The sequence below is a fragment of the Macaca mulatta genome, chromosome 14 (assembly GCF_049350105.2).
Source record: "Macaca mulatta isolate MMU2019108-1 chromosome 14, T2T-MMU8v2.0, whole genome shotgun sequence".
Classification (NCBI taxonomy): domain Eukaryota; kingdom Metazoa; phylum Chordata; class Mammalia; order Primates; family Cercopithecidae; genus Macaca; species Macaca mulatta.
In genome coordinates, this window is record NC_133419.1 from 51399037 (window position 1) to 51423919 (window position 24883).

Genomic DNA, 24883 nt, shown 5'->3' on the forward strand with positions numbered 1-24883 from the left:
AACAGTTAAAAAACAAAAGGAGGTAGCTTTGTATGTACTGACCCAGACATATCTCTAATATATCTTATTTAGTGAAAAACCATTCAAGTTCAGGGCATTACGCATAACATGATACCATTTGTTTAAACTCAAATTCCCACAGGAATGAAACTATGTACTTTTATGATTACCTTCGTAAATGTAAAAGCAGAGATAAGTCTAAAGCATACAAACCAAATTGATTCTATTGTTGCCTTTGTGTAGAAAACTGGAATTGAGAGAGATGCCATGGATTTTATTTATTTATTTGAGATGGAGTTTCACTCTGTCACTTAGGCTGGAGTGCAGTGGCACAATCCCAGCTCACTGCAACTGCCACCTCTCAGATTCAAGTTATTCTCCTGCCTCAGCCTCCTGAGTATCTGGGACTACAGGTGCGCACCACCATGCCCAGCTAATTTTTGCACTTTTAGTAAAGATGGGGTTTTGCCATGTTGGCCAGGCTGGTCTCGAACTCCTTACTTCAAGTGATCTGTTTGCATCAGCCTCCCAAAGTGCTGGGATTACAGGCATGAGCCACTAAGCCCAGCTAAGATGCCATGGATTTTTAACTTTTTCTTTATTCTGTATTTTTCCGTATTTCACTACTTTTTGTATTGTTTGAAATTTTACAATGTGAATGCATTTATGTCTTACCCATACAATTACTATTTCTTTAATAAATAGTTGTAGCTTATATAGGACTCCTTCAGAGAAAAAATAAATAAAAGAAAGGCAGAACATGGAGTTTAATGTTAAATGGATTCATGACTTTAAAAAACTTGCCTAATTTCCCCAGGGCCTGTCTCCTCCTCTGTAAAATGGGAGTAGTTTTCTGTGAAGATCAAATTAGACAAAGCCTGCTAGATGTGCGCTGAGTTCTTGGTACACAGAAAGCATTGGTTGACTTTTTCTCTCTCCCTTATCTGACTTGTAAGAACCTCCAGGGTCAAGAACATACCTCCATTGTGTATATCGTGGATGCCTGGGCTAAGAGAAGCTCAGTTGCATTTGTTGGAAGAATGAGTGAATGAACAAGCCATACATGTTGTTAATGGATAAACATATGTACACATACATTGATTGTTAATGGGTAAACAATAGATGCCCTTCTGGCTTCCACCAAAAAGATCTAATGCTTCTGGGTTGTAAGAACAATAAATCAAAGAAAACTAGAGATCTGGGCCGGAGGGATAAGAGCTTTTAGAGCAGGAAGACTCTTCACATAGATCTGACATTTTCAACCCATTTTCTTTAGAGCTCCAGGCTCTGTGGAGCCACTGGGCTGTCATGGGTAGTGGGATGGGCACTGAGGGCCAAGCTGGGAACCCAGTCTCTGGGCTAAGAGTGAATATACTAACAGACAATAGCAAGGCTATTTATCCCAATGACCATAATACTCTGACCTCCAGTCTCTGGGCCCCAGCAATCGACACAGAATATCAGGATTTGTCCAAAGAACTGTCAACTGCTCTATTTTTTGCCTTCACCACCTCCCTCACTTTCAACTCAGAACTAACCAGAGTAAGCCAAATATGCCCTCCAAACCAATCGCATAAGATGCTCCACTTGTAGTTAGCCTGCCTCCAGCTTCCTCATGCCAAGGAACCTCCAATCAGTCTTCTCTTGTTTTCACTAGAAGGCTTTCCCAGTCCTCTGCCTGCCTTTGAGACTCTGCCAAATGCTAGTAATGGCAGCTGACTCCCTTGTTATACAACAGGCTCTGAACACACAGTCTCTGTTCTCATTTCAGGGGTCTTTGTTCATTTCCACAAGGCCATCTCCCACATTTTAACTAGATACTATAGACATGTTATATATTGACATTTATAGACACGATTTCATGTTTTAAAATTCTACTGATTTTTTCTTAATGACCAGTGTAGATTAATTCCAAGAGCCAAACTGCTCAAGGAAACTGAGGAAAGATGCTCAGCTTGCATTAAACTATGAAAGAAACAAATAATGTCCAGACAGATGGCAGCAAAGGGAGGCCAGACGACGACAGGGCTGAGTCTGGACAATGGATAGATGCTTCAGAGACTCTGTGGGGTTTTTCCCATAAGTCAAGCACAGTGGAAGTCTAGGAACTACAGGGACTGCAATGCCTAGGTGGGCTTTCTTATCACCATCTCCTCAGGGGTGGGCTGGAGTTAACCACAGTTGTAAGTGTGTCAAAATGACTATATTTGACAAATGAACCAAATACATAAATAAGACCTTCGAGGATTTAAAAAAGAGACTGTTGGGAAGGTCTCAGTGCCTACTTCCATTAAAAAAAAACAGTGACTTCTTGGATGCTAGGACTGGGACCATGTCCATCTATCCATGACTAATTTGCTGGTATGAAATCCTAACATTCTAAGCATCATTCTCTATAGGACTTCAAACCTATTTAAAATAAATTATGGCTGTGTTTCACCAAACTGTGAATGTTAATAGATGTCACCATAAAAAAGGAGCTTTACAATCAAGTAAGTTTGGAAAATACTGGGTGAAACCAAATTAAGCAGATTTTTATTTTTTGCCAGGACTTTGCAAAACCTTCATTATGCTAGTGTTGTGAATCTGTAAGAAGCGTATTTAGTACATAGCATTTTGCAAACATTTGATCACGGAAATTGTTTTCCTGCCCATCTATTTCCATTTCCCAAACCATCATTTTGTGGCATGTAAGTTTGGAGATAATAGGTTGAGACAACACTACCTTTCAGAGGAAAACTGTTTTGGCTGGTTAATACCTTTTATCACCTATTATAATTCACTGAAAGGAGGGTCAAGAGGCAAGATAGGAAGTGGCACCAGAGGGCCATTTTGATGGGCAAGGAAGAAGGTAGCATCATAAAGCAGAGCTCAGGGCTAATGGAGGTCACATGTGGGTCTCAGGGTAGCCTAAGCATAGTTTAAGGATTCTAGGTGCTGTATGCTCTGAGAAAAGAAAAAGTGTTAAATTCCAGGTGGAAAAAGTCAAAAGATTATCTTCATCTGGTTTGTAATTTTTCTTAACCAGCCCTAATATAATTATCTGTAGTAGGACAGGGTGGCCAGGAGAATCATCCTATTTGATGAACATAGATTCCAGCAAATGAATCTTTATGAAGCCAATGATAGTCTATGGTGCTATTGAGAATTCAGATAAGGGAGGGCAGAGGGATGATGCAACTTTCTGATCCTCAGTAACGAACTTTTTTTTTTTTTTTTTTTTTTCTCCCTGCAATCACATCGCAAAGTCTTTGATAAACTGCAGGGAAGGATTCCATGGTTACTTACTTCAGAATCACGCAGCCTGTTCCTGCTGGTGGCGCTATCCAAAACACCTGGATCCGCGTCCTCCTCCGTGGAGTGCTTTCAGTGACTGCAACAGGGCAATTGCTCATAAATTGTGTTTCTTCTTCGTCTATGATCTACGGAAAACCAGTGGGAAATAAATACATGCAACATCATTTTGAGAGGGCGCTTAAGCTTCTAAGTTGGTACTTCCTTAATTTTATTTTTAAACTTGTCATTTTGTGTTAGCAACTCTGTATCCCCAGGCACCAGAATAGTGCTTGGCATAAAGTCCCAGTCAATGTTTGTTGAATGAATTAACATTGTATGAGGACATGGATTGGGCACTTCTTTGCTCTCTGGGACCAAATCTTGTGTCAGCACTTTGAGGAATTAACCACTAGGTGATGATCTTGCTTATTTCAATAGAACAACCTGTGTCCCACTTTGGGGAAGGAGGAGGATGGGGAAGGGGTACTCCAAATCAAACACTATATAGCAAAACTTTGTAACTCAGCTACAATTTTGTAACTTAAAATGTTAAAACACCCTTTTAGAGGAAGTATAGCAAAGTATATAAAGTCTCCCAGCTTCATAGCACTTTTTACTAGCGCAGTTCCTACTTCTTTAATCTGTGCATTACATTTACTAATCAGTATTCTCCCAAATTAACCATCAAAGTTTCCTATGATGCTACAAACAAGATGGTAGCCTTTCCCATTCCCCAAGAATGTTCCAGCTTTTCTCCTGCCTGTTGCTTCTGGGCCTCCTGTGGTACTTGCCTATCCCTCTTGCAGAACTATAGTATATTAGACCTGAAAGGATCTTTTGGGGGAAAATAATCTAAATCCAATTGGTTTTAAGTGCCAACTCCAATGGATTGGTAGTAGCTGGATCATGAATAGTGTTGATAGCATTAATAGATAATATTAATTGAGTGTTTAATATGTGCTAGGCACTAAGTGCTTTATCTGAATTAATCTTCAAAACACAATCTTATTAAATTATTATATCTATATTGTATTTATTTTACTTAAAAAAATTCCTTTTTAGGACAACAGACAAAAGGAATGAAGTCACTCAAACTCCATAGCTTATCATGTAATTTTATCACTGGACAAAGCAAAGACCATTTTCTATTACTTTTTATCTTTATACTCTTTACCCTACTTTTTTTCCTCTACTTAGCACTCACTCCTAAGTATTTAATGTGTGTTGTTCTCAGTGTGTATTATTTAGAATTGTTTTGTGTTTTAATGGTTCTTTCATTCAACTTTATGCTTTTTTGAGCTATGTCAGTGTTACTACATGTAAATGTAATTTGTTTATGACTGTTGCCTAGTATTCCATTGTATGCATTGATCACATTTTACATAACCATTCTTCCAGTGAGAGGCACTTAGCTGACTTCTAGTTCCTTGTCTCCACAAATATTGATGTAATGAAGAATCTCATGCTGCTGTACTTGTGATCAGTTTCTCAGCAAGATTGACAATGTAGTAGGATTGCTAAGTTGTGGGTATAGTCATATTAATTTCACTAAGTACTGCAGAATAGCTATACCTTTTATTCTATCAGCTATGTACTAATGTTCCTAATTTCCCCCATATCCTCACCAGTACTTGTTATTACCGGACTTTCTAATTGTTTCCAATCTGATGCTTATAATGTCGTATCTTAATATTAGCACACTTGATCATCTTCACAAATTTATCAGGTCTGCCTTTCTGCAAATTGTCTACTCAAAATATTTGCCAGTGGATTTTATTGTCTTTTTCTTGCTGTTTTGGAGATTTTCTAGATATGAATACCTCATCATTTACACATATCTCTTCCTTTCTGGCATCCAGAGGTTACTGTTACCTTTGGAATTCCTCATTTAACAGAAATAACTTTCATCTAGTCAAATTCATCAACTTATCTCCTATGGCTAGCACTTTTATGATCTTGCCTAAAGAAACTGAGATCACATAGGTATTCTTCAATATTTTCTTTCATTAGCTTTATACTTTTCTCTTTCACATTTAGGTCTTCCATCCATTTGGAGTTTATTTATTTATTTATTTTAATATGATAGAGTAGGGATCTAACTTCATTTTTTAAAAAAACATTAATAAATTTTATTTTCTTAGAGCAGTTTTAGGTTCACAGCAAAATGGAGTGGAAAGTACAGGGTTATCTCACATATTCCCTGTCCCTTCACCCCTACACACACACACACACACACACACACACACACACTCTTCCTCACTATCAACATCCTATATCAGAATGATACGTTTGTTACAATCAATGAGCCTATATTAACATATCATTATCCCTCAAAATCCATAATTTACATTATGCTGCTCTCCTGGTATTGTACATTTTATGGGTTTTGACAAATGTATAATGAGATGTATCCACCATTGTAGTATCATACACAATAGTTTCACTGGCCCAGAAATCCTCTGTGCTCTTCTTATTCATCCCTTGTTCTTCCCAACCACTAATCTTTTCTATCTCCACAGTTTTGCCTTTTCCTGAATGTTATAGAATTGGAATCATACAGTATGTATGTAGCTTTTCCAGATTGGCTTCTTTCACTTAGTAATATGCATTTAAGTTTCCTCTCTGTGTTTTCATGACTTAATAGCTCATTTCTTTTTTAGCACTGAATAACATCTGATTGTCTGAAAGTACCACAGTTTATCCACTCACCTACGGAAGGATATCTTGGTTACTTCTGAGTTTTGGCAATTATGAATAAAGCTGCTATAAACATCCATGTGCAAGTTTTTGTGTGGACATAAAATTTTTAGTTCATTTGGGTAAATACCAAGGAGCACAATTGCTGGATCATATGGTAGTAGTATATTTAGACTTAACTGCCAAACTGTCTTCCAAAGTAGCTTTACCATTTTGCATTTCCACCAGCAACAATTAGAGTTCCTGTTGTTCCACATCCTCCACAGGATTTGGTGTTGTCACTGAGTTGGATTTTGGCCATTCTAATAGATGTATAGTGGTATCTCATTATTAATTTGTAACACCCTAATGAGGTATGATGTTGAACATATTTTTATATGCTTACTTGCTGTCTGTATATTTTTTTCGGTGAGGTTTCTGTTTGGGTCTTTTACCATTTTTTATTTGGGTTGTTCACTTTCTTAATGTTGAGGTTTTGTTTTGTTTTGTTTTGTTTTTGAGATGAAGTCTCATTCTATTGTCCAGGCTGGAGTGCAGTGGCACCATCTCAGCTCACTACAACCTCTACCTCCCAGGTTCAAGCAATTCTCCTGCCTCAGCCTTTCAAGTAGCTGGGATTACAGGTGCCCGCCACCATGTCTAATTTTTTTGTATTTTTAGTAGAGATGGGGTTTCACCATGTTGGCCAGGCTGGTTTTGAACTCCTGACCTCAAGTGGTCCACCCACCCTGGCCTCCCAAAGTGCTAGGATTAAAGGCGTGAGCTGCCACATCCAGCCATTATTTTTTATTTTATTTTATTTTATTTTTTGAGACAGAGTCTCACTCTGTCGCCCAGGCTAGAGTGCAGTGGCACAATCTCAGCTCACTGCAACCCCTACCTCCCGGGTTCAAGTGATTCTCCTGCCTCAGCCTCCCAAGTAGCTGGGATTAAAGGCGTGTGCCACTACACCCGGCTAATTTTTGTATTTTTAGTAGAGACAGGGTTTCACCATGTTGGCCAGGATGGTCTTGAACTCCTGACCTCAAGTGATCCGCCTGCCTTGGCCTCCCAAAGTGCTGGAATTACAGGCATGAGCCACTACACCTGGCCCTTAATGTTGACTTTTAAGAGGTTTTTTCATATTTTGGATAGCAGTTCTTTATCAGACTTGTGTTTTGCAAATACTTTCTTCAAATCTGTGGCTTGTCTTCTCATTCTCTTGACAGTGTCTTTCACAGAGCAAAAGTTTTAAATTTTAATGAAGTCTAACTTATCAATTATTTCTTTCATGGATAATGCTTTTGGTGGTGTACTTAAAAAATCACTGCCATATCCAATGTCATCTAGGTTTTATTCTGTGTTGTCTTCTAGGAGTTTTATAGTTCTGCATTTTACATTTAGGTCTGTAATCCATTTTGAGTTAATTTTTGTGAGGGGTGTAAGGTCTGTGTCTCGATTTTCTTTTTTTTCCTACATGCGGATATGCAGTTGTTTCAGCACCATTTGTTGAAAAGACTATTTTTGCTCTATTATATTACCTTTGCTCCTTTGTCAAAGATCAGTTGACTATATTTGTGTGGGTCTATTTCTGGGCTTTTTATTACATTCCATTGCTGTGTTAGATTTTTTTTTTTTTTTTTTTTTTTTTTTGCTAATACCACACTGTCTTGGTCCCATCCCTTCTTCCCAACTCTAACAATTATCTCCTTATTCTTCTCCAGATTCAATTTATGCTTCAACTGAATTGTTCTCATTCGTCTTTTAAGCACTTTCAAATCTCTCCCATTAAAAAGCTGAGACCTTACTTAACCCTTCATCCTCCTCTAGTTATCGTCTTATCTCTCTCTCTTCATCACAATCAAATTACTTGAAAAAGGTACCTATACTTACTGTCTTCACTTCACCTCCCACTTATTCCTCAACCCAGTTCTGTATATTTTCAGGCCACATTGCACTACAAAAATAACTCTAGCTAAGCTTCTGCAATGCTTAATCCAATGGATCCTATATAGTCCTTCTTCTCAACTGGCTCTCCTCCCTTGCCTTCTGTGCCATAGCTCCTTCTTGGTGCCCTCCCTTAACTTCCCCCATCCACTCTCTCTACTTTCTTTGGCTGCTCATCTTCCACTACTGGCCTTTAAATTTGAAATTGCTCAAGGCTCAGGCATAAACCCTCTCCTGTTCTGACTTGATTCTTTCTCTGTAGGTGATCTCATCCAACTCATGGCTTTAATTACTACCTCTGTATAGATGATTCATTCGTTTATATTTCTAGTGTTGGCTGCTTCTCTGAGTCCATGTATCTCCAACTTTATCTTTTACTTGCACTTACCTTTGGATATATCAGAAACATCTCAAATCTACCCTGTTAATAACTAACCTAACCATTAACCATCTTCCCTCTAACCTGGTCCTACTCCAATTGTGCAAGTCAGAAACACTGGAGGTCACCCTTGGCTCTTCCTTGCCTTCATCTTACATATTTAAATGTTGTCCATTTCACCTTCCAAATATCTCCTGAACGTCTACCACCATTCTTATTATTACCCTGGGCTAAGCTACATCATTTGTTCTCTGAACTAATGTAAAATCATTCTAACTATCTTTATATACTCTCTCGTCTTTCTCCAATTTGTTACCTATACTCCAAGCCACAGTGGCCTTTTAAAAGCACAAATATCATTACAATATAATATCTCTTTCCTCAAAATATTTCAGCAGTTTTTCATTGCTTTTAGAATCAAGACTGAAATCCTACACAGAGGCTAGTTCCTGCCTCTAGCCTCACATTGTGCCATCTCCCTCTTTGCTTCCTGCACTGTCTACACTGGTCATGTGTCTTCTCCTGCCAAAGCCTGGTCAATTCCTATTCCCAAAGCCTTTTTAAAAATAGTCATCATTTCATCATCACTTTGCAAGGTAGCTGGTACATGTAAGTGTGCACTGTAAGAATGAAGTGTAGTAGGTTGGGCATGGTGGCTCACGCCTGTAACCCCAGCACTTTGGGGGGCCAAGGCAGGAGGACTGCTTGAGCTTAGGAGTTCAAGATCAGCCTGGGTAACGTAGTGAAGTCCCATCTCTATAAAAAAATAAAAAGTTAGCCAGCTGTGATAGTGCACACTTGTAGTCTCAGGTACTTGGGAGGCTGAGGTAGAAGGACTGCTTAAACTCAGGAAGTTGAGGCTAGAGTGAGCTGTGATTGTGCCAATGCACTCCAGTCTGGGTGATGGAGTGAGGCCCTGTCTTAAAAAAAAAAAAAAAAAAAAAAAAAACCAAAAAAAAAACTAAGTGTACTTGCCTCCTCCCTTTGGTTGTGAGGTTCCTGTCTGTATGACTTGGCAACAACATGTGTCTCAGCTCCTTTAGTTAGATAATTCCCTGGACTTCATTCTGAATTTGGACTGTTTCCCTAGATGGTTATTAATAGCTTTGATGATAATAATAATAGTTAGCATTTTTGAGCACTTTCTCTTGATGAAGACCTTTACATATATTATTTCAATTCCCTCGAACACTGAAAAATAAGCATTATTAAACCCACCCCTTAGGAAACTACTGTCATGCAGACAGGTTCAACAACCTGTCCGAAGTCCCAGAATGGCAGAGCTGGGACTTGAGGTCAGCCCTACTTGGCCATAATGTCCGTGCTCTTTCCCCTATGCTACAGTCCCTCCTAATTGTGCCATTTTCTTTATGATAGGCAGGAAATTTCTCTCTAGCCAATCCTAGTCCCATGAAACTACATACACTGGACCAACCCACAACAAAAGACCCCACTCCACTCCAACATACACACAAGTACTTGATAAAAGTGAATAGTACTTTTGCTTCATATTTTCTTAACAGGTTCCTAGACTCCCTTCTGCAGCTTTGTTGATGTGAGGGTAGGTTTCCAAATAATGTGATTTTCTTGGACTTGCAGAATAGTGAGTCCAGTGAGGACGCTGTTTGCTCATGGTTGCAGAGAACTTTGGCAGGAATTTTTAATCCTAAGTCTTTAAAATCCTTGGGAAGGTTCTGGGTGACTACACTGGGAAAGCCAAAAGAGTTAAACTCATATTTAGTTAACATTTATTATCTGCCAGGCACTTAGTATGGTCATATCATTGGACCTTTGACAGGAATAGAAGATTTTACAGATGAGGAGCTGGAGCTCAGAGTGATCTGTCTGGATTCAGACCCAGGGCTGTCTGAAATTCATGCTATTTCAGGTGAACTCTGACCAAGGTCCCATGGGGACATAAGACTAAGACCCTTGGCCCAGAACTGAAACAAAAAAGAATGTTCTCCAATCCATAGAAGCTACCTCAGGTAAACACGGATGTTTATCCACAACCTCAGTTGCCAGATGGTAATTAAGCATTGAACAGAAGGAGTTATTTCCCTGGATCCAGAGAATCCTCCAAACATTGTTTGCTTCTCAGAAAATATCAGCTTCTTCTAAAAGCCTTGTGCCTATCAGAACCTGCTCTCAAACCTCCTCGCAATCCCAAATGTCTCCACACTCATTGTCATCTAGAGTGGGTCTCAGGATCCTACCACGTTAGCTACCAACTAAATGACAGTCATTCATTTCAATCTGTGGTTTCTTTTTACCTAAGACAGAAAGTTAAAACATATTACAATGGAGTGGTTGTGTCTAGTAATAACATTATGGGTGATTTTTATTTCCTTTGTATAATTTTTGTGTTTTCTAAATTTTCAACAGTGATGATGTATTACTTTAGATGAAGAGGTTATAAATTTTTCTTTTTATAAATGGGATCTTACTGTGTTGCCCAGGCTGGCTGTGAACTCCTGGGCTCAAGTAATCCTCTGGCTTCAGCCTCCTGAGTAGCTTGGATGATAGGCATATGCCACCACACCCAGCTTAATATTTTTAAAGGACCTAATTACAACATTCCAGTGATAACATTTCTATTTTATATATAGGTTTAAATAAACCTTCTTAAGTTTAAAGTCACTTTGGGAGAGATTTGCTGGTAAGGCAGCTGCTTGGCTCCCTGAGAGAGAGGGACAAATCTTAATCTATGACTGGTTCCCATCCAGCCAGGTGAGACCACCCAGATATCCACCAAGTTTAGACAGGTAGACAAGGTTTGATTCCCCAATACTTGTCAGCCTACAGTTAAAGCAACTGGTTGAGTATCTGGTCGTGAATATGCCTTTTCAAATATCAGGGGCATTTTAAGCTAATAGAATGATTTTTCTAGGCTTCTAAAACTTTTCAGTGAACACAGTCCTAAATCACATGCCATACCCATTTTGAAATCTATATCAGGACCCATCTTTACTCTGAGGGTTCCTACTCGTCCCTCAGCCTATTTATGGGCTTTTCTTTTTCAGATCTGAACACACACCCTTCTTCCCTAAATCTAATCTTGACTCCCCTCCTCAAATCTGATCTGGATTGTCTTCCTTGATATGTCACCTCCTCACACTTTCTGGTCCAACAGACACAAGCCTCAAGAGATGAACCTGAACAACATCAAAGTCCCAGATGAAGTTGCAAGCGTTCTACCACGTGGGTGGGCCATGGCAGTGAGACATCCAGGAGAATACTATTCCAAAGTCCACGTAAGTGGTATCTGGGACATTTGTCTTCAGGAAGCAGAGCCCCAGACACAGAGGTTAGGACTAGTGGTCAGGTCAGGGCTCCAGTTCCCACATGAGAATCAAGGAGAAGTCAGAATAGAACAGGAACTTGGAACAGCATCCATAGCAGGAAACTGGTCCCATGAACATGGGCTTGGAGCAGAGTAAGCAGGAGAGGCTAGTCTTAGAAACTGAGCCTTGGGATAAGAAGGGACATCTTCTGTGGCGGATGTGAGATGTGATTAAGGGAACAACTCAGGGGACTCAGTGGCCAATGCTTAGGCACCACGACCAAGGATTCCTATCAGGGATAGCAGTGTGATAACCCCCAACTGAGAACAGCAGCTTCTGGTCTGGGTATGTGGGTACTGGGTGGGCTGGGTCTGAAGAACAGGGCACTGGGACATCCAAATATAAACTGTTGAGTCAGGGAGTATAGGGGACACTGAAGTTAGGGACCAGGGTGAGGAATGACGGAAGATATGTGCTATGATACCACCTTGTAAATATTTCTTCTCTAGAGGTATCATGAACAGTAGCGTGGTAGAGTGAAAAGTAGATGAATGTTTGAGGCAGGTAGATTTGGACGAAATCATGGCTCTGCAACTTTCTAATTAGATGACTTTGACCACACCAAGCTACTTGACTTCTCTAGATCTGTTTTCCCATCTGCAAAATGAGGATGACAATATCCATCTTGCTTGGTGGACAGAAGCAACAGATGAGATAGTATTGATGAAGCAGCCAGCAGCTGTTAACAGGCCCTTGGTATGTCATGGTTCCCCTTGTATGCCGTGCACCCCTCTCCTAACCGGTCGTGGCCCACATCCCCAGAGGGAAGCATTAACACCACAGGCTGGCTAACATGGGAGGAAGACACTCCTAAGAGGGGAAGCAGAAATAAGCTTATAATTACTCCATATAGATATTTGTTCATTGTAGAAAATCAGAAAACATAGGGAGCAAAAAATATGAAACAAACATTCCTGATCATTCCACCAGTTATTAATATTTTGGTGTATATCATTTTAGATTATGCATACATACACATACAAAAATGCAATTCTAAAAGACAGGATTAAAGTATACTTCTTATGTTGTAACTCGTCTTTTCATTTCACAACATATCATGAACATATTTCTCTTCCATTTAACATACAATCCCAATAAAATTTTTAATGGCAGCATAATAGTTCATCTTATGTTTGATCCACATTTTACCTAACAAACCTCAGTGTGTTGAACATTTTGTTGTTTATAATTTGGGGCTATTATGATCCCATTTAGCTAAATTTGACATCTTAAGTTTTTTCTGGAAGTGAAATTAATGCAGTTTATTATTGCTGAATCTGCCCAGGAAGGGCTTTCTAACTATTTCAGTAAAACCTGAGAGAGAATCCAAAGAAAATAATCTGAGTCATTAAATAACCTCTTAGTAGTTTCCTATGTGTATTTTTTTTCAATCTGAAAGCCATGGAAGGAAACATAGTTGCTTTTGTCTTTTATGAAAGGGCTTTCAATATAGATTTTTTAAAATTAAGATTTTGCCCTTATTGCTTTAAAAAGTTTATCATAAAAAAGTTAACCAGGATAGAAAAGTAAAGAAAAAAAAAATCCTCCACTGTTTGAATAATTTTGGTTTGTTTCCTTCTAGCCTTCTCTCCATGTATTCTTTAAAATTTGTTAATAGTGGTGCTGATTTTGTTTATATAAACGTGTCTTTTTTTTTCCCCTGTTTGTCCTAGGACCCTCAATATTTTTCCAGGTTTTTCTGAACTTATCAGAAACATAATTTGAATGGCTGTATTGGCTGCGTTATTCAGTGTACTTTTTGTCAGTGGCCTCTCTTCTAAGCTGTAAAGATTTAGGCTTAAATCCTGTCCCTTTTCCCTAAAAATACCCCCATCTTCCAGCCTAACTTCCACAAGTTACTAGCATCCTTTTAAAAAAATATAATTTCAACTTCAGGGCGTACATGTGCAGGTTTGTTACGAATGATCCCATCAACCAGGTAACAGTACACAAAAGGTAGCTTTTCAGACGTTTCCCCATCAATCTCTCCCCGCTCCAGTAGCCCCTAGTGTCTATTGTTTCCATCTTTATGTCCATATGAATCCAATGTTTTGCTCCCACTTACAAGTGAGAACATGTGGTATTGGTTTTCTCATCCTGAGTTAATTTGCTTCGGATGATGGCCTCCAGCTGCAACCATATTGCTGCAAAGGACAGACTTTATTCTTTTTATAGCTGTGTAGTATTCCATGGTATATATGTACCAAATTTTCTTTATCCAATTCACCACTGACAAATACCTACGTTGATTCCATGTCTTTGAGATTGTGAATAGTACTGTAATGAACATATGAATGCTCATGTCTTTTTTGTAGAACAATTTATTTTCCTTTGCATATATACCCAGTAATGGGATTGCTGGATCAAATGGTAGTTCTGTTTTTAGTTCTTGGAGAAATCTCCAAACTGCTTTCCACAGTGGCCAAACTAACTTACATTTCCACCAACAGTGTATAAGTGTTCCCTTTTCTCCGCAGCCTTGCTAGCATCTGTTATTTTTTGTCTTTTTAACAATAGCCATTCTGACTGCTGATAGGTGGTGCCTCATTGTAGTTTTGATTTGCATTTCTGTGAACTAGCACCCTTTTTGCACTAGCAGTTCTTCAAACAGATTCTTACCTTCATCTTATTCATCTTTTAAAATCTCACTTGCTTTATTTTCTCTTCCTGGGAGTGTACCCTGTGCTTCCCAGACTGCAGAAGCACGTGGGATTGTGGGGGAGGTGATGTGGCCATGAACACCATTGGCGGACCCTCTGGCACTGGGCATGTGGCATCCAATCCACAGAAGTTTAGTCCCGAGAACCACCAGATTGCATTTCTCCCCCAAAAGCAGATTAATCCTCCATGCTATGTGGGTTGTTTCACATATTAGGAGCAAAAACAGCAGGCCAGGCTTGGGAGCAAGGCTGGGCCAAGACGCGTAGGCCCCCTGGGCAGGCTAATAACCTGGCCCCCTTTCAAAACAATATTCTCTAAATATTTGCCCAACATTCATTTGGAGGAGAGGCTGAGTGCTGCGTGGGAGAAGGAAGGCAGGCAGACTGCTGGCTCAGCACTGCTCACTCTATTACCCTGAGCAGTTCAACTGCTGCCCTAAACCTGCATACCTCACCCAGCAACTAAGAGGCCTGGAAGGTCTCTGAGATACCAGCTCTTGTCACTTAAGTGCTCCTGGGGGTTTTCCCCCTACCAGGAGGCAATACAAAGGCCTGGGAGAGTCCAACAGCCTATTTATTACTGGTGTGACTCTGGCAAGTTCCTTAACTTTTCTGGACTGATTCTCCTTATCTGTAAAATGGGGACTGATAATAGCATCTACTTCAATGGGCCAGAAGTGTTTATATGAACTCATATACAAAGTTGTTAGAGAAGCTTCTGGCACAAAACCAATAGAGACAGGAGGCAGCCAAGGGTCCCCAGCAAAACCCCATCTTTAAGCCTAAAACAGCCTGAAGGTTGAAAAACCAGACTACTCTTCCTGGATGAAGCCACCCTTTCCTGATTCTTTCTGAATAATGCCCACCTGAGCACTGGGAGGATGGGGTAGAGCCTCAGGAAGTTCAGTGCGGAGGAGCCTGGCCTCTCCCATTCCTGTATGGTGACCTGGGATTCAATGTGTGAGGCGGGAATCCTGCTAGGAGGACTCTCTCTCACTTTGCTGATAGTTATTTTTCCTTTTTACCCAATAAAGTCTGTTTTCCTCACCATTCTGTGTGTCCACAAGCCTAATCTTTCCTGGTCATGTGACAAGAGCCCGGTTTTAGCTGAACTAAGGAGAAAGTTTATCAACAAAACTATCACTGTGTATATTATAACCACTGTGCATTGATAAATATTATTATTATCATTCTCATGTCCTGCTTGCTCTCAACCATTCTGGTAAAGACCATTTTCTCCACTGCATTACGTTTCCAGCAGCATTTTAGTGCACTTTACAGACTGGTATCCAGGGCACCAGCCCAGCTGGCCTGCACCTAAATCCAGTCTGGCTTGGGAGCCTCAAATACAATGGACAGGCTCCAGTCCAGTAGACCTGGGCACACACAGTGTGTGTGTGTGTGTGTGTGTGTGTGTGTGTGTGTGTGTGTGTATAGGGGTCACTGCCTGAATCATGGTGTAGTCCTCAGTTAAAATAGAAAGCCTTATTTTCCATGTGAGAATTGGAAGATGCTGAGAAAAGTAGACACACACTTAGAGGAAGTGGTAATTTACCAGGAGTAGGTAATCCTCAATAAGAAAAGAGCTATCTCCTCTAGAAAAACCAGGAAGAGGAGGAGAAATTATCCTTCACACCAGGTGAAATGTGCCTCCTGGAATCCTGAGAGGTAGCACGGGGTAGTGGAGAGAGAACATGTGGACTTTGGAGCCAGCAGACCCAGGTCTGATTTCTGCCTCAGCTACTTAATGACCTTGAGTAAAGTCACCCAACTCTCTGTGAGGACACATCCTTACGTGAAAAATGGCTACGCATCGATGATGAAAGATTTCCTGTGTACAGAGCCCAGAAAGGGGACCTGGAGCTGCTAGATGCTTGATAACCGTGACTTTCTTTGAGTTACTGAAGTGACAATCAGAGAATGGACCCTGGTGGCATCTTGAGTGCCTAGAGCCTTGTGGGTGATTGATGCGTATACACTGAATAAGTGGGAAGATTCTCATTGGCTGTATGTAAAAGCCAGGGAAAATCTCAGGATATCTAGAGTTTAATAAGTACATACCCTATATTCTTTTTAAAATTGTAATTCATTTTTGAGACAGGGTCTCACTCTGTGCCCAGGCTACGGTGAAGTGGCAAGATCATAGCTCACTATAACCTTGAACTCCTGGACTCAAGCAATCCTCTCTACTAGTAGCTAGGATCACAGGCACATGCCACCACGCCCAGGTAATAGTTTTTATTTTTTATAGTTTGTAGAGATGAGGTCTATGTTGACCAGGTTGGTCTCAAACTCCTGGGTTCAAGCAATCGTCCTGCCTCAGCCTCCCAAAGAGCTGAGATTACAGGCGTGAGTCAACAAACCTGGCGCAGACTCTATATTCTTGCTAACACTTTGTATCCATTATTTCAAATAATAATCCTGTGAGTGGGAATTATCCCCATTTTACAGATTCAGAAACCGGCACTAGCACGTAGGGGGTCTGTATTAATATCCTCCATGACCCCAAAGCTAATAACCGCTGGACCTAACACACTGTCCCCTTATTTTTCACATGAGGACCTGGTGTCAGTTTCAACTCAATACTAGAAAATCACCAATAAACAGGTTTTACAAAACAGAACCATGTAATTGGGGAATTTTATTCTATGTAGTCTCATGCCTAGGAAATAAATCAGCCTTTTAAGTTTTATATAGCAGTACAGTTGAAATGTTTAATAATTATTGCCAGAGAACAGCATAATGCAGTACTAAAAATGAGTAATTGAAAAGCCCATCAAGGCAGATGAGGCATCTTCTTACTGAATTGTTCTTGAATACTTTACATAATTACTCCATTCAGATTTATGATCAGCTCAGCAAAACATACATCTCTCTATCCTGCTCCGCCTGAGTAGTTCGGGAAGCCTTTTTATATCGTGCTTACACCTTCAGGGATGGACAAATGAATGTCTCTTATACGCTAATGGGGCTTGCAATGGTTTGATTTCGTTTAGCAAAGGAAAAAGGAGCGAAAACTCAGTTTGCTGAGGTCCTTCTGTGTCCCAGTCACTATGCTGGCGGTTTATTTGTATTAACTATGGCAGCTTATTTAAAGTCCCTAACAGTCCTGAGAAGGGATGGTGTTTTCCATCTCACAGAAGAAACTGAAACTCAGAGAAATGTTGGAACTTGATCAGATTATTGAAGCTCATAGTAAACTCACACTAGGCAGTTTGGATCCAAACCTAGTGACCTTTCCACGACATCACCAACCTCCAGAAAGACCCTGTGTGCCCCAAGAGGGCTTGGAATTTTGGAAAGAGGCATCTAGTGAGGTCAGTCGGAGAAGAAAACTGTTCCTAGCCAGGTTTTGTTTGCAGCTCTGGCTCTTTAAACATCTGAGTTGTGGATGCTCCCCACCCCCGACCCCATTCCTTCATTTCTTACAAAGTCAGTGCCTCCAGGCAGAGAGGAGTCAAGACGAGTCTCCTCAAGGGATGCAGTTTCCCATGGATTCAGCCTCCCCACTCAGCCCAGATCATCCCAGGCTGCAGGCTTTATCAGAGGCACAAGTTTATCATCTTGCCTCTCCCAGAGACCGCAGAGTGGGAGCTCTTGGCAAATTCAGTTTACTGGCAAGTATGGACAAATGGCTGCCTGGATGAGATGACAACCTTTGTTTCTGGTCTCACTTATATGTCAAAAGAGCCAAAAATGAGAAAAATGGGGAGAGAGGAGGAGACAAGGTGGGATAACCTCACAGGCAGGAGAAATAATATCCTTTCAAAACATTTTACAATGCACTTAGAAGAATATACATAGAAGAGGACTCTCCAACTCTCCTCCACCCTCGCTTAAGGCAATGACATTTCCAGCAGACTGATTTTTCTTTCTCAACCTCCCTGTCAGCCTTTCCTTAACCCTGAAGCTTGTTGTACTCTCTGCTTAAGTCAGCAGACATTGGCACCGGATCAAAACTGTTTGTGTATCCCGTTTCCCCCACCCCCTTGCCTTGAGAATATGCTCAGGGTCTGCTGAGGGTTATTTCAGAAGAGGCTTAAACAAGTCAGTGAATATCTTCCTTCTTTAGGACATAAAAGCATGTCAGATTTCCCTTTTGTTTTAGAGTGACATGGCAGACGTCATGCATAGACGTATATCTTACTGACTATGGTACACATCCATGAATTTCCTTACACCCTTGGGAAATACCAAACTTTGATCTAATTTATTTTAACAATAAGAATCTCTCATCAAGATATAGATTTATGGTAACACTAAATGACTATTGGTCAAACACATCCAATGTGGTTATCAGCTGGTGGGTACTGAGCACTTACTTGCAAACAAATCAAATATCTGAAAAGAATGCATTTTGTCTTTGTGCACCTGAAGGTGGAGGGTTGGGGGGGAATACACTGATCAAATCATGCAGCAAAGAGAGCATTTCCCTCTGCTGTAGGGAGGCAATTGAGCTGGGAGCTGTGGGAAGGGAGCCGGAGGCTCGCTCCTGTCTTGCAGAGAAGCAGTGGACATGAGATGGATGACAGGAGGAAGCTCTTTCAGATAATTATTAGAAGCTGGAGAATCAGCTCTTGTGCTGTCAGTATGGTGTATTGTAGAAGAAAGAACATAACAGGAAGGGAGTGGGGTTGGAAAGAACAAAGTGAGAGAAACAGGCAAAGGAACAATGACATAGTTCTTGTCTATGGACTGTGGTCCACCTCTGTTACCCCTTTTACCCTCAGAGCAATCTCTGGGGGCTCTGGCCTTCCAACAAACTGCTCCCACTTCTTGTTCCTGGACTAATCCTACTCACGGTCTCACCTGAGGAGTCACTTCCTCTGGGAAGCATTTTCCAGCCCCAAAAGCCCAGGTATGATAGGCTGCACCCTCTACCTGCCGAGCCACCACCCACAAGACCCTTTATCTTTGCCTCTCCGGCACTTCTTCACCCCACCCCTATGAGAACCTCCTGGAAGGTTTGTGAAAGTAGTGATGCCTAGCCCCACCCCAGAGCAGTGGAATTGACAGCTCTGGGCATGGGGCCAGGGCAGCAGTGACCGCCTACGGCCTTCTGGTGATTTTGATGGACATTTAAGATGACAACCATCTTGCCTCTAATTCGTCATATCTGAAAGCAGGGGCTGGTTCTACCTTGCTTCCTTTTGGGTCACCAGCACCTTGCACTGTGCCTGGCACATCATATATACTTGATGAATATTTGTAGAATGAATAAATGGATTAATTAAAATTAAAGAGGTATTACTAATCCCTTTTTAGAGAAGAGGAAATCGATTCATGAAGGCAAACTAGGTGGACTGCCGTGGTAGAGTGGCTATAAGAGGAGGAATGAGAACGTAAGCTCCATGCGGGCAGAAACCTTGTCTGATTTATTTAACTCTGTGTTCCCCGTGCCTAGACTTGGGTCTGACATGGAACAGGAACTGGGTACATGTTTGCTGAATAAATGACTGCACCCCCCGTCTTTTACTTTAAGACTCAATCTCTTCCTACTGTAGTTTGCTACCAGCCCTGCCTCTGCCATTATTTGCATGGCTTTGCCCAAGTCACTTTTCCTCTCTAGAGCTCAGTTTCCTAAAATGAGGAATTCAGATGATACGGCCTCCAGATTTTTTCAGTTCTCATCATAGCGGACTGCCCTGATACACCTATACTGTCACTTTGAAGGATGCAAATCCAGCTGTTATGCCAGCACCTTCCACACACAACAATATCCTCACATTTCTCAGTGATATGAAAGTAGGGCAGGGAAGCCCTGGGTAGAGAAGAGTGGGGTCCCTGGCAAGGGCGCCACCCTCGGGGCTGTGCCCATGGACCTAAGTGAGAACAGGCACTCTTGTTTTTGTGCCCAAATGTTGCATTTTCCAAGACCACTCTGGCCTGCCACGCCCCCCATCCTGTGCCCATATTAATCCAAGAGACCTTAGCGGGCGCACACACAAGCGGCTGGACGTCAAGAGGAGCAGAGGAACACACCAGCAGACACCAGCAGACCAGCAATGGCGGAACGATGTGGACTCTGAGGGGAGTTCAGCCAGGGGCAGTCAGAGGAGAGTCTGCCACTGGGTAGCCCGACTCCAAGGGAAGACCACCTTCCCACCCCATGCCCCTGGTGGCCCCCCCATCCATCTTGCTGAGCACCACCTCCACCACTCAACAAAACCTTGCACTCACCCTCCAAGCCCACCTGTGATCGAATTTTTCTGGTACACGGGGCGAGAACTCAGGAGACGCAAAGCCCTCTGCTCTTGCGATAAGGCAGAGGGTCTAATTGCGCTGATTAACACAAGCCACCTGCAGACGGCAAAGCTGAAAGAGCACACTGTAACACACACCCACTGGGGCTTCAAGAGTTATAAGCAGTCACCCCAAGATGCTGCCATGGGCTTGGAGCCCAAAAGTACTCCCCGCGACCTCTGCACCTGTCCATCTGCATGTTCCCGCTAGGGGTTTGAGTAATGGGGCACTGAAGAAGCCAAGCCACACCCCTGACACATGCCCTGTGAGGGGTATAAGGTCCCTGAATCGCTCCTTCCAGTCTTTTTCTGAGATGGAGTTTTGCACTGTCACCCAGGCTGGAGTGCAGTGGCGCCATCTTGGCTCACTCCAACCTCGGCTTCCCGGGTTCAAGTGTTTTTCCTGCCTCAGCCTCCTGAGTAGCTTGGATTACAGGTGCCCGCCACCATGCCCAGCTAATTTTTGTTTTCTTAGTAGAGACAGGGTCTCACCATGTTGGTCAGGCTGGTCTTGAACTCCTGATCTCGTGATCCGCCCATCTTGGCCTCCCAAAGTGCTGGAATTACAGGCATGAGCCACCGTACCTAGCCCAGTCTTTTTTCCATACTGCTCTTCCCTCCTTTCCTGCTTCCTGCTTCTCTGTATTATTTCTTCCTTTCATAAGTGTTCCCAGTTGACAGGCTGTGATCTGCAAAAGCTGACCTCCATCTCCAGTAAGGCCCCTCCAAAGAGCAAATCCATAGCTGAGAAAATGTGGTTATTAATTTATCATCTCCCTAGATCCAATTCCAGAGAAAAGCATCACTTTGTTGATATAGGTGTAGCACAAAGAGAGGGAACTTGTGTTGTTAAATGTCTACTACACACTTGGCACTTCATTTGTTATCTCATTTAAGCCTCACCTTTGACTGCCTGTCAGTTTTACCTTCAAAATATTTCTCTTCAGCACCCTAAAGCGCCCAAACTCAATAAACCACTGCAACAACCTTCTAACTTATCTGTCTGCTTCCATACTTAGCCCCTACAATCCAATCTTCCCACAGAAGTCAGAGTGCACATTTAAAATAATAAATCATGTCACTTCCCTGTTTAAAGACTTCCAGTGGCTTTCCATTGCACTTAAAATCCAAACTTTATAATGCCAGCTTGCAATTCCCCGCCTAATCTGGCCCCTGCCAACTTCTCAGACAACATCTCCTGCCACCGTTTGTCTCACCCACCAAGCTCCAGTTCCTTAAACAAGCAGAGTTCCCTCCACCTCAGAGCCTTGGATGGTTCCCTTTGACTGTCGTCATCCTACATGATCCCGCCCACAAACCTTAAGGCGTTAGGAAGGAAAAGAGGGAGGAACAAATTTAGATATGCCTGAGGCTTCCATGGCAGCTGGTTTTCCAGCTGAACCTACATGAACCTGCTTTTAACCCTACTCCTCACCTTTGTTTTCTCAGCGTGAAGGTAGTTGCAGCAACTCAAAGCGTTCTTTGGATAAAGTCGAATGTATGTGCAAAATGTAGGTAAAGAACCCAAAACATTGCCTCCTCTTCCCTATGAAAAGGTTTCAGTAATTCATTGCTTGATTTTTTAGATGAACAGGGAAGAAAAGCTTAACTTTCAGGGGAAGAAAAGCTTAACTTTCAGGGGAAGAAAAGCTTAACTTTCAGGGAAAGAAGCTCAAGTTTATTGAGCCATGCAGCAGCCCTTTTAACATGATTTGGTTGAATCAGCTGAACAACCATTCTGAAACAGGTGTTATAATCCCCATTTTACAGAGGAGGAAACAGATTCAGGGGATTTCAGCAATTTCCTGAGGACCACACAACTGTACTAATGAACACAGCCAAGATTCCACCCGGTCACATTTGATCCAAATCTCAAGCTCTCTTTTGCCATATCATCTTACTTTGCTAAGTGTATTCTTTCTTCCCAGCAAAACAACCTCAGAGGAAACATCAACTTATGAGTAAAAATGATTAAGATGTAAAAGTGAGAACAGATTATTTGCCAGAAGCACATTTTAATCCTCCATTTACCTGTGCTAATTATAATATGTTAACAACAGGTTGTTCTTAAATATTCATTAAATTGAATCCCCTGAGGGACCTGTACTTGGGAGCTCAGCTGGCTGATATTCTGAATTCCTAAATGCACTTAAAAATAACCAAATGTCTTTTCTCCCAAAGCATTTAATAGTATAGAATAGTAACCATTTCATAATAACCCTCTGCTCAATTAGTGCTTTTTTTTTTTGGCTTTTTCTTTTATCCTTCCAAACCGTAAGGTCAAACTTCAACAGCATCACCTGCTGAGTCCCTCCCTGGGCTCTCTTTCTGGATGTGTGTTGCCAGGAGAACAATTCTGCTTTCAACAATAAAAACAACAATCAATGCTTGCACAAAAGACTTAAGGACAATGGGAAATGTGGGTGAGTTAATTACATCCCTAGTCCCTTTGTTCTTTACAAATAAAGAGCAAGAGCGATGGGTGATCAGTGAACTTTAGAGACGCAAGCCATTGAATTGTGCTTAAGAGAGCTGGGTTTCTTAGGAGTCAAATGAATGAACATCCTCTGAAAACAACTTCATTTATATCAGAAATCTACAATGTTCAGTCCTTGGAAGAAGGAGCCAGACTAGAGCAGGAATTGGGAAACACAGGGCAGGGTCATCTCAGGTCCTGTGGGAACTTGGAGAACTCTTCCTTCCAGGGCCTTGGGTTTTCTGATGTTAAAATGACTCAATGGCACCAAAATGCCCCGCAATTCTAAAATGTGATTTGGCTCTCGGATTCAGCCTGTTTGGGAAGTGCTGAACAGAACCAGGGACTGGATCCTGGGGCTTTGGGGCTTGTTTTCCCTCCTCTTCCTCAGGCTTTTGCATGTTTTGGAAGCTGAGGCATCCATACTGGAGACCAATATACAACCCTCAGCCCTGACTTCTGCTTCATTTCTGCAGCCTCGTCCCTGAGGTCTACCCTGGGAGTTGTTGGTGCAGAACTGTTGCATCTTTGAACTCTTGGCCTACGGAATTTCCTTCTAAACACAAATTACTATTTTTTCATACATTCATTCAACACATATTTATCATCTGCTTGTAATATGCCAGGTATGATGATATACTGTAATGAACAAAGCAGAAACGGTAGCTTCCCTCCTGTGGCTTATAGTTGGCCAGGTGAATAAGACATTAAATGCTTTGTTTTAAAGGTAAAAGATACAAATAAGTATAAAGTAGAAAGTGAATTGTGCCCAGGATTTTACCTTCCACATAAAACCACCTGTTGGATCATTATATCATGATATTCTGTAACCTCATTTCTTTCTCTTAACATTTTATAAACAGCTATTTCCATACATGTAAATCTGCCGAATCTTTTTAAATTACTGCATACTAATCTGTGCCAGAAATATTCAATGTATTTCACTTATATCAGCATCCTTAATCCTCACCATAGCTCTATGAGTTAGTACTATAATTATCCCATTTTACAGCTAAAGAAATGGAGTGTCAGAAATGTTCCCAGAGAGCCAAGGTCACACCGCTGGTAAATGGCAGAACCGGAATTTAAACTCTGGCTGTGGGACCCCAGAACTTCAGCTCTTTTCTACTGTGCCTGATATTCCATTGCCAACACGTGCTATCATTTATTATAATTAATCCTATATAATGGGCTTTCAGATCAGATCAATCACCCCTCTTTTTTTTGTTTTGCTATAGCAAACAAGGCTGCAATCAACATCCTCATACTTATATCAGCCTCCACTTGTCTAAATTGGCCAGTTGAATTAATTTCTAGAAGTGAAATTTCAGAGTTAAAGGGTATGAGCATTTTAAATTTTGGCACGCAGTGCCAAACTAATACAAATTTTGGATTAATTTGCACCCCTACCCATTGCATATGATAGAGATCACCATTCTCTTCTTAACCCTTGGCATCACCAAATCTGCTCTGGCAATGGTCACTCTGACCTCCTCACTGCCAACTCTGACAGCTTTTTACAGCCTCATTCTGCTCAAAGTTCTGCCAGATGTACCCCTGTAGACATGCCTCTTCCCCCAACTCTTCCTTGTGGTGTACTTCTCTGGATTTCTTCGCGTCCTATTTCATTGGCATTTGAAATTTCTTCCCTGGCCCCTGTTCCGTATAAGACTTATGAATGTCATGGAGTCCTGGGTTCTCCTCTTGTCCTCGTCTCTAAACGTCCTCCCTCCCTAGAGAGGTGGACTTTCTTAATAACTGGCCCAACAGCCATTCCCTCCTTGTCTCTTGCTAAAAGACCCTATTTGTTTAGGGTTTACAGTGACCCCAGATATTGAATCATGACTGGTCTAAACCAATTATGCCTATCCTGTTCCCCTCCT

General features: G+C 41.5%; 1 protein-coding gene across 2 annotated transcripts in view; it reads right to left on the reverse strand.

The window, feature by feature from the left end:
* SPON1 (spondin 1) overlaps positions 1-24883 on the reverse strand; it is a 295913-nt gene that overhangs the window by 207955 nt on the left and 63075 nt on the right. For both annotated transcript variants that reach the window (XM_077960460.1, NM_001266118.1), the window contains 1 exon segment: positions 3289-3422. In XM_077960460.1, the coding sequence (XP_077816586.1) occupies positions 3289-3395 (107 nt within the window). In that variant the 5' untranslated portion in view covers positions 3396-3422.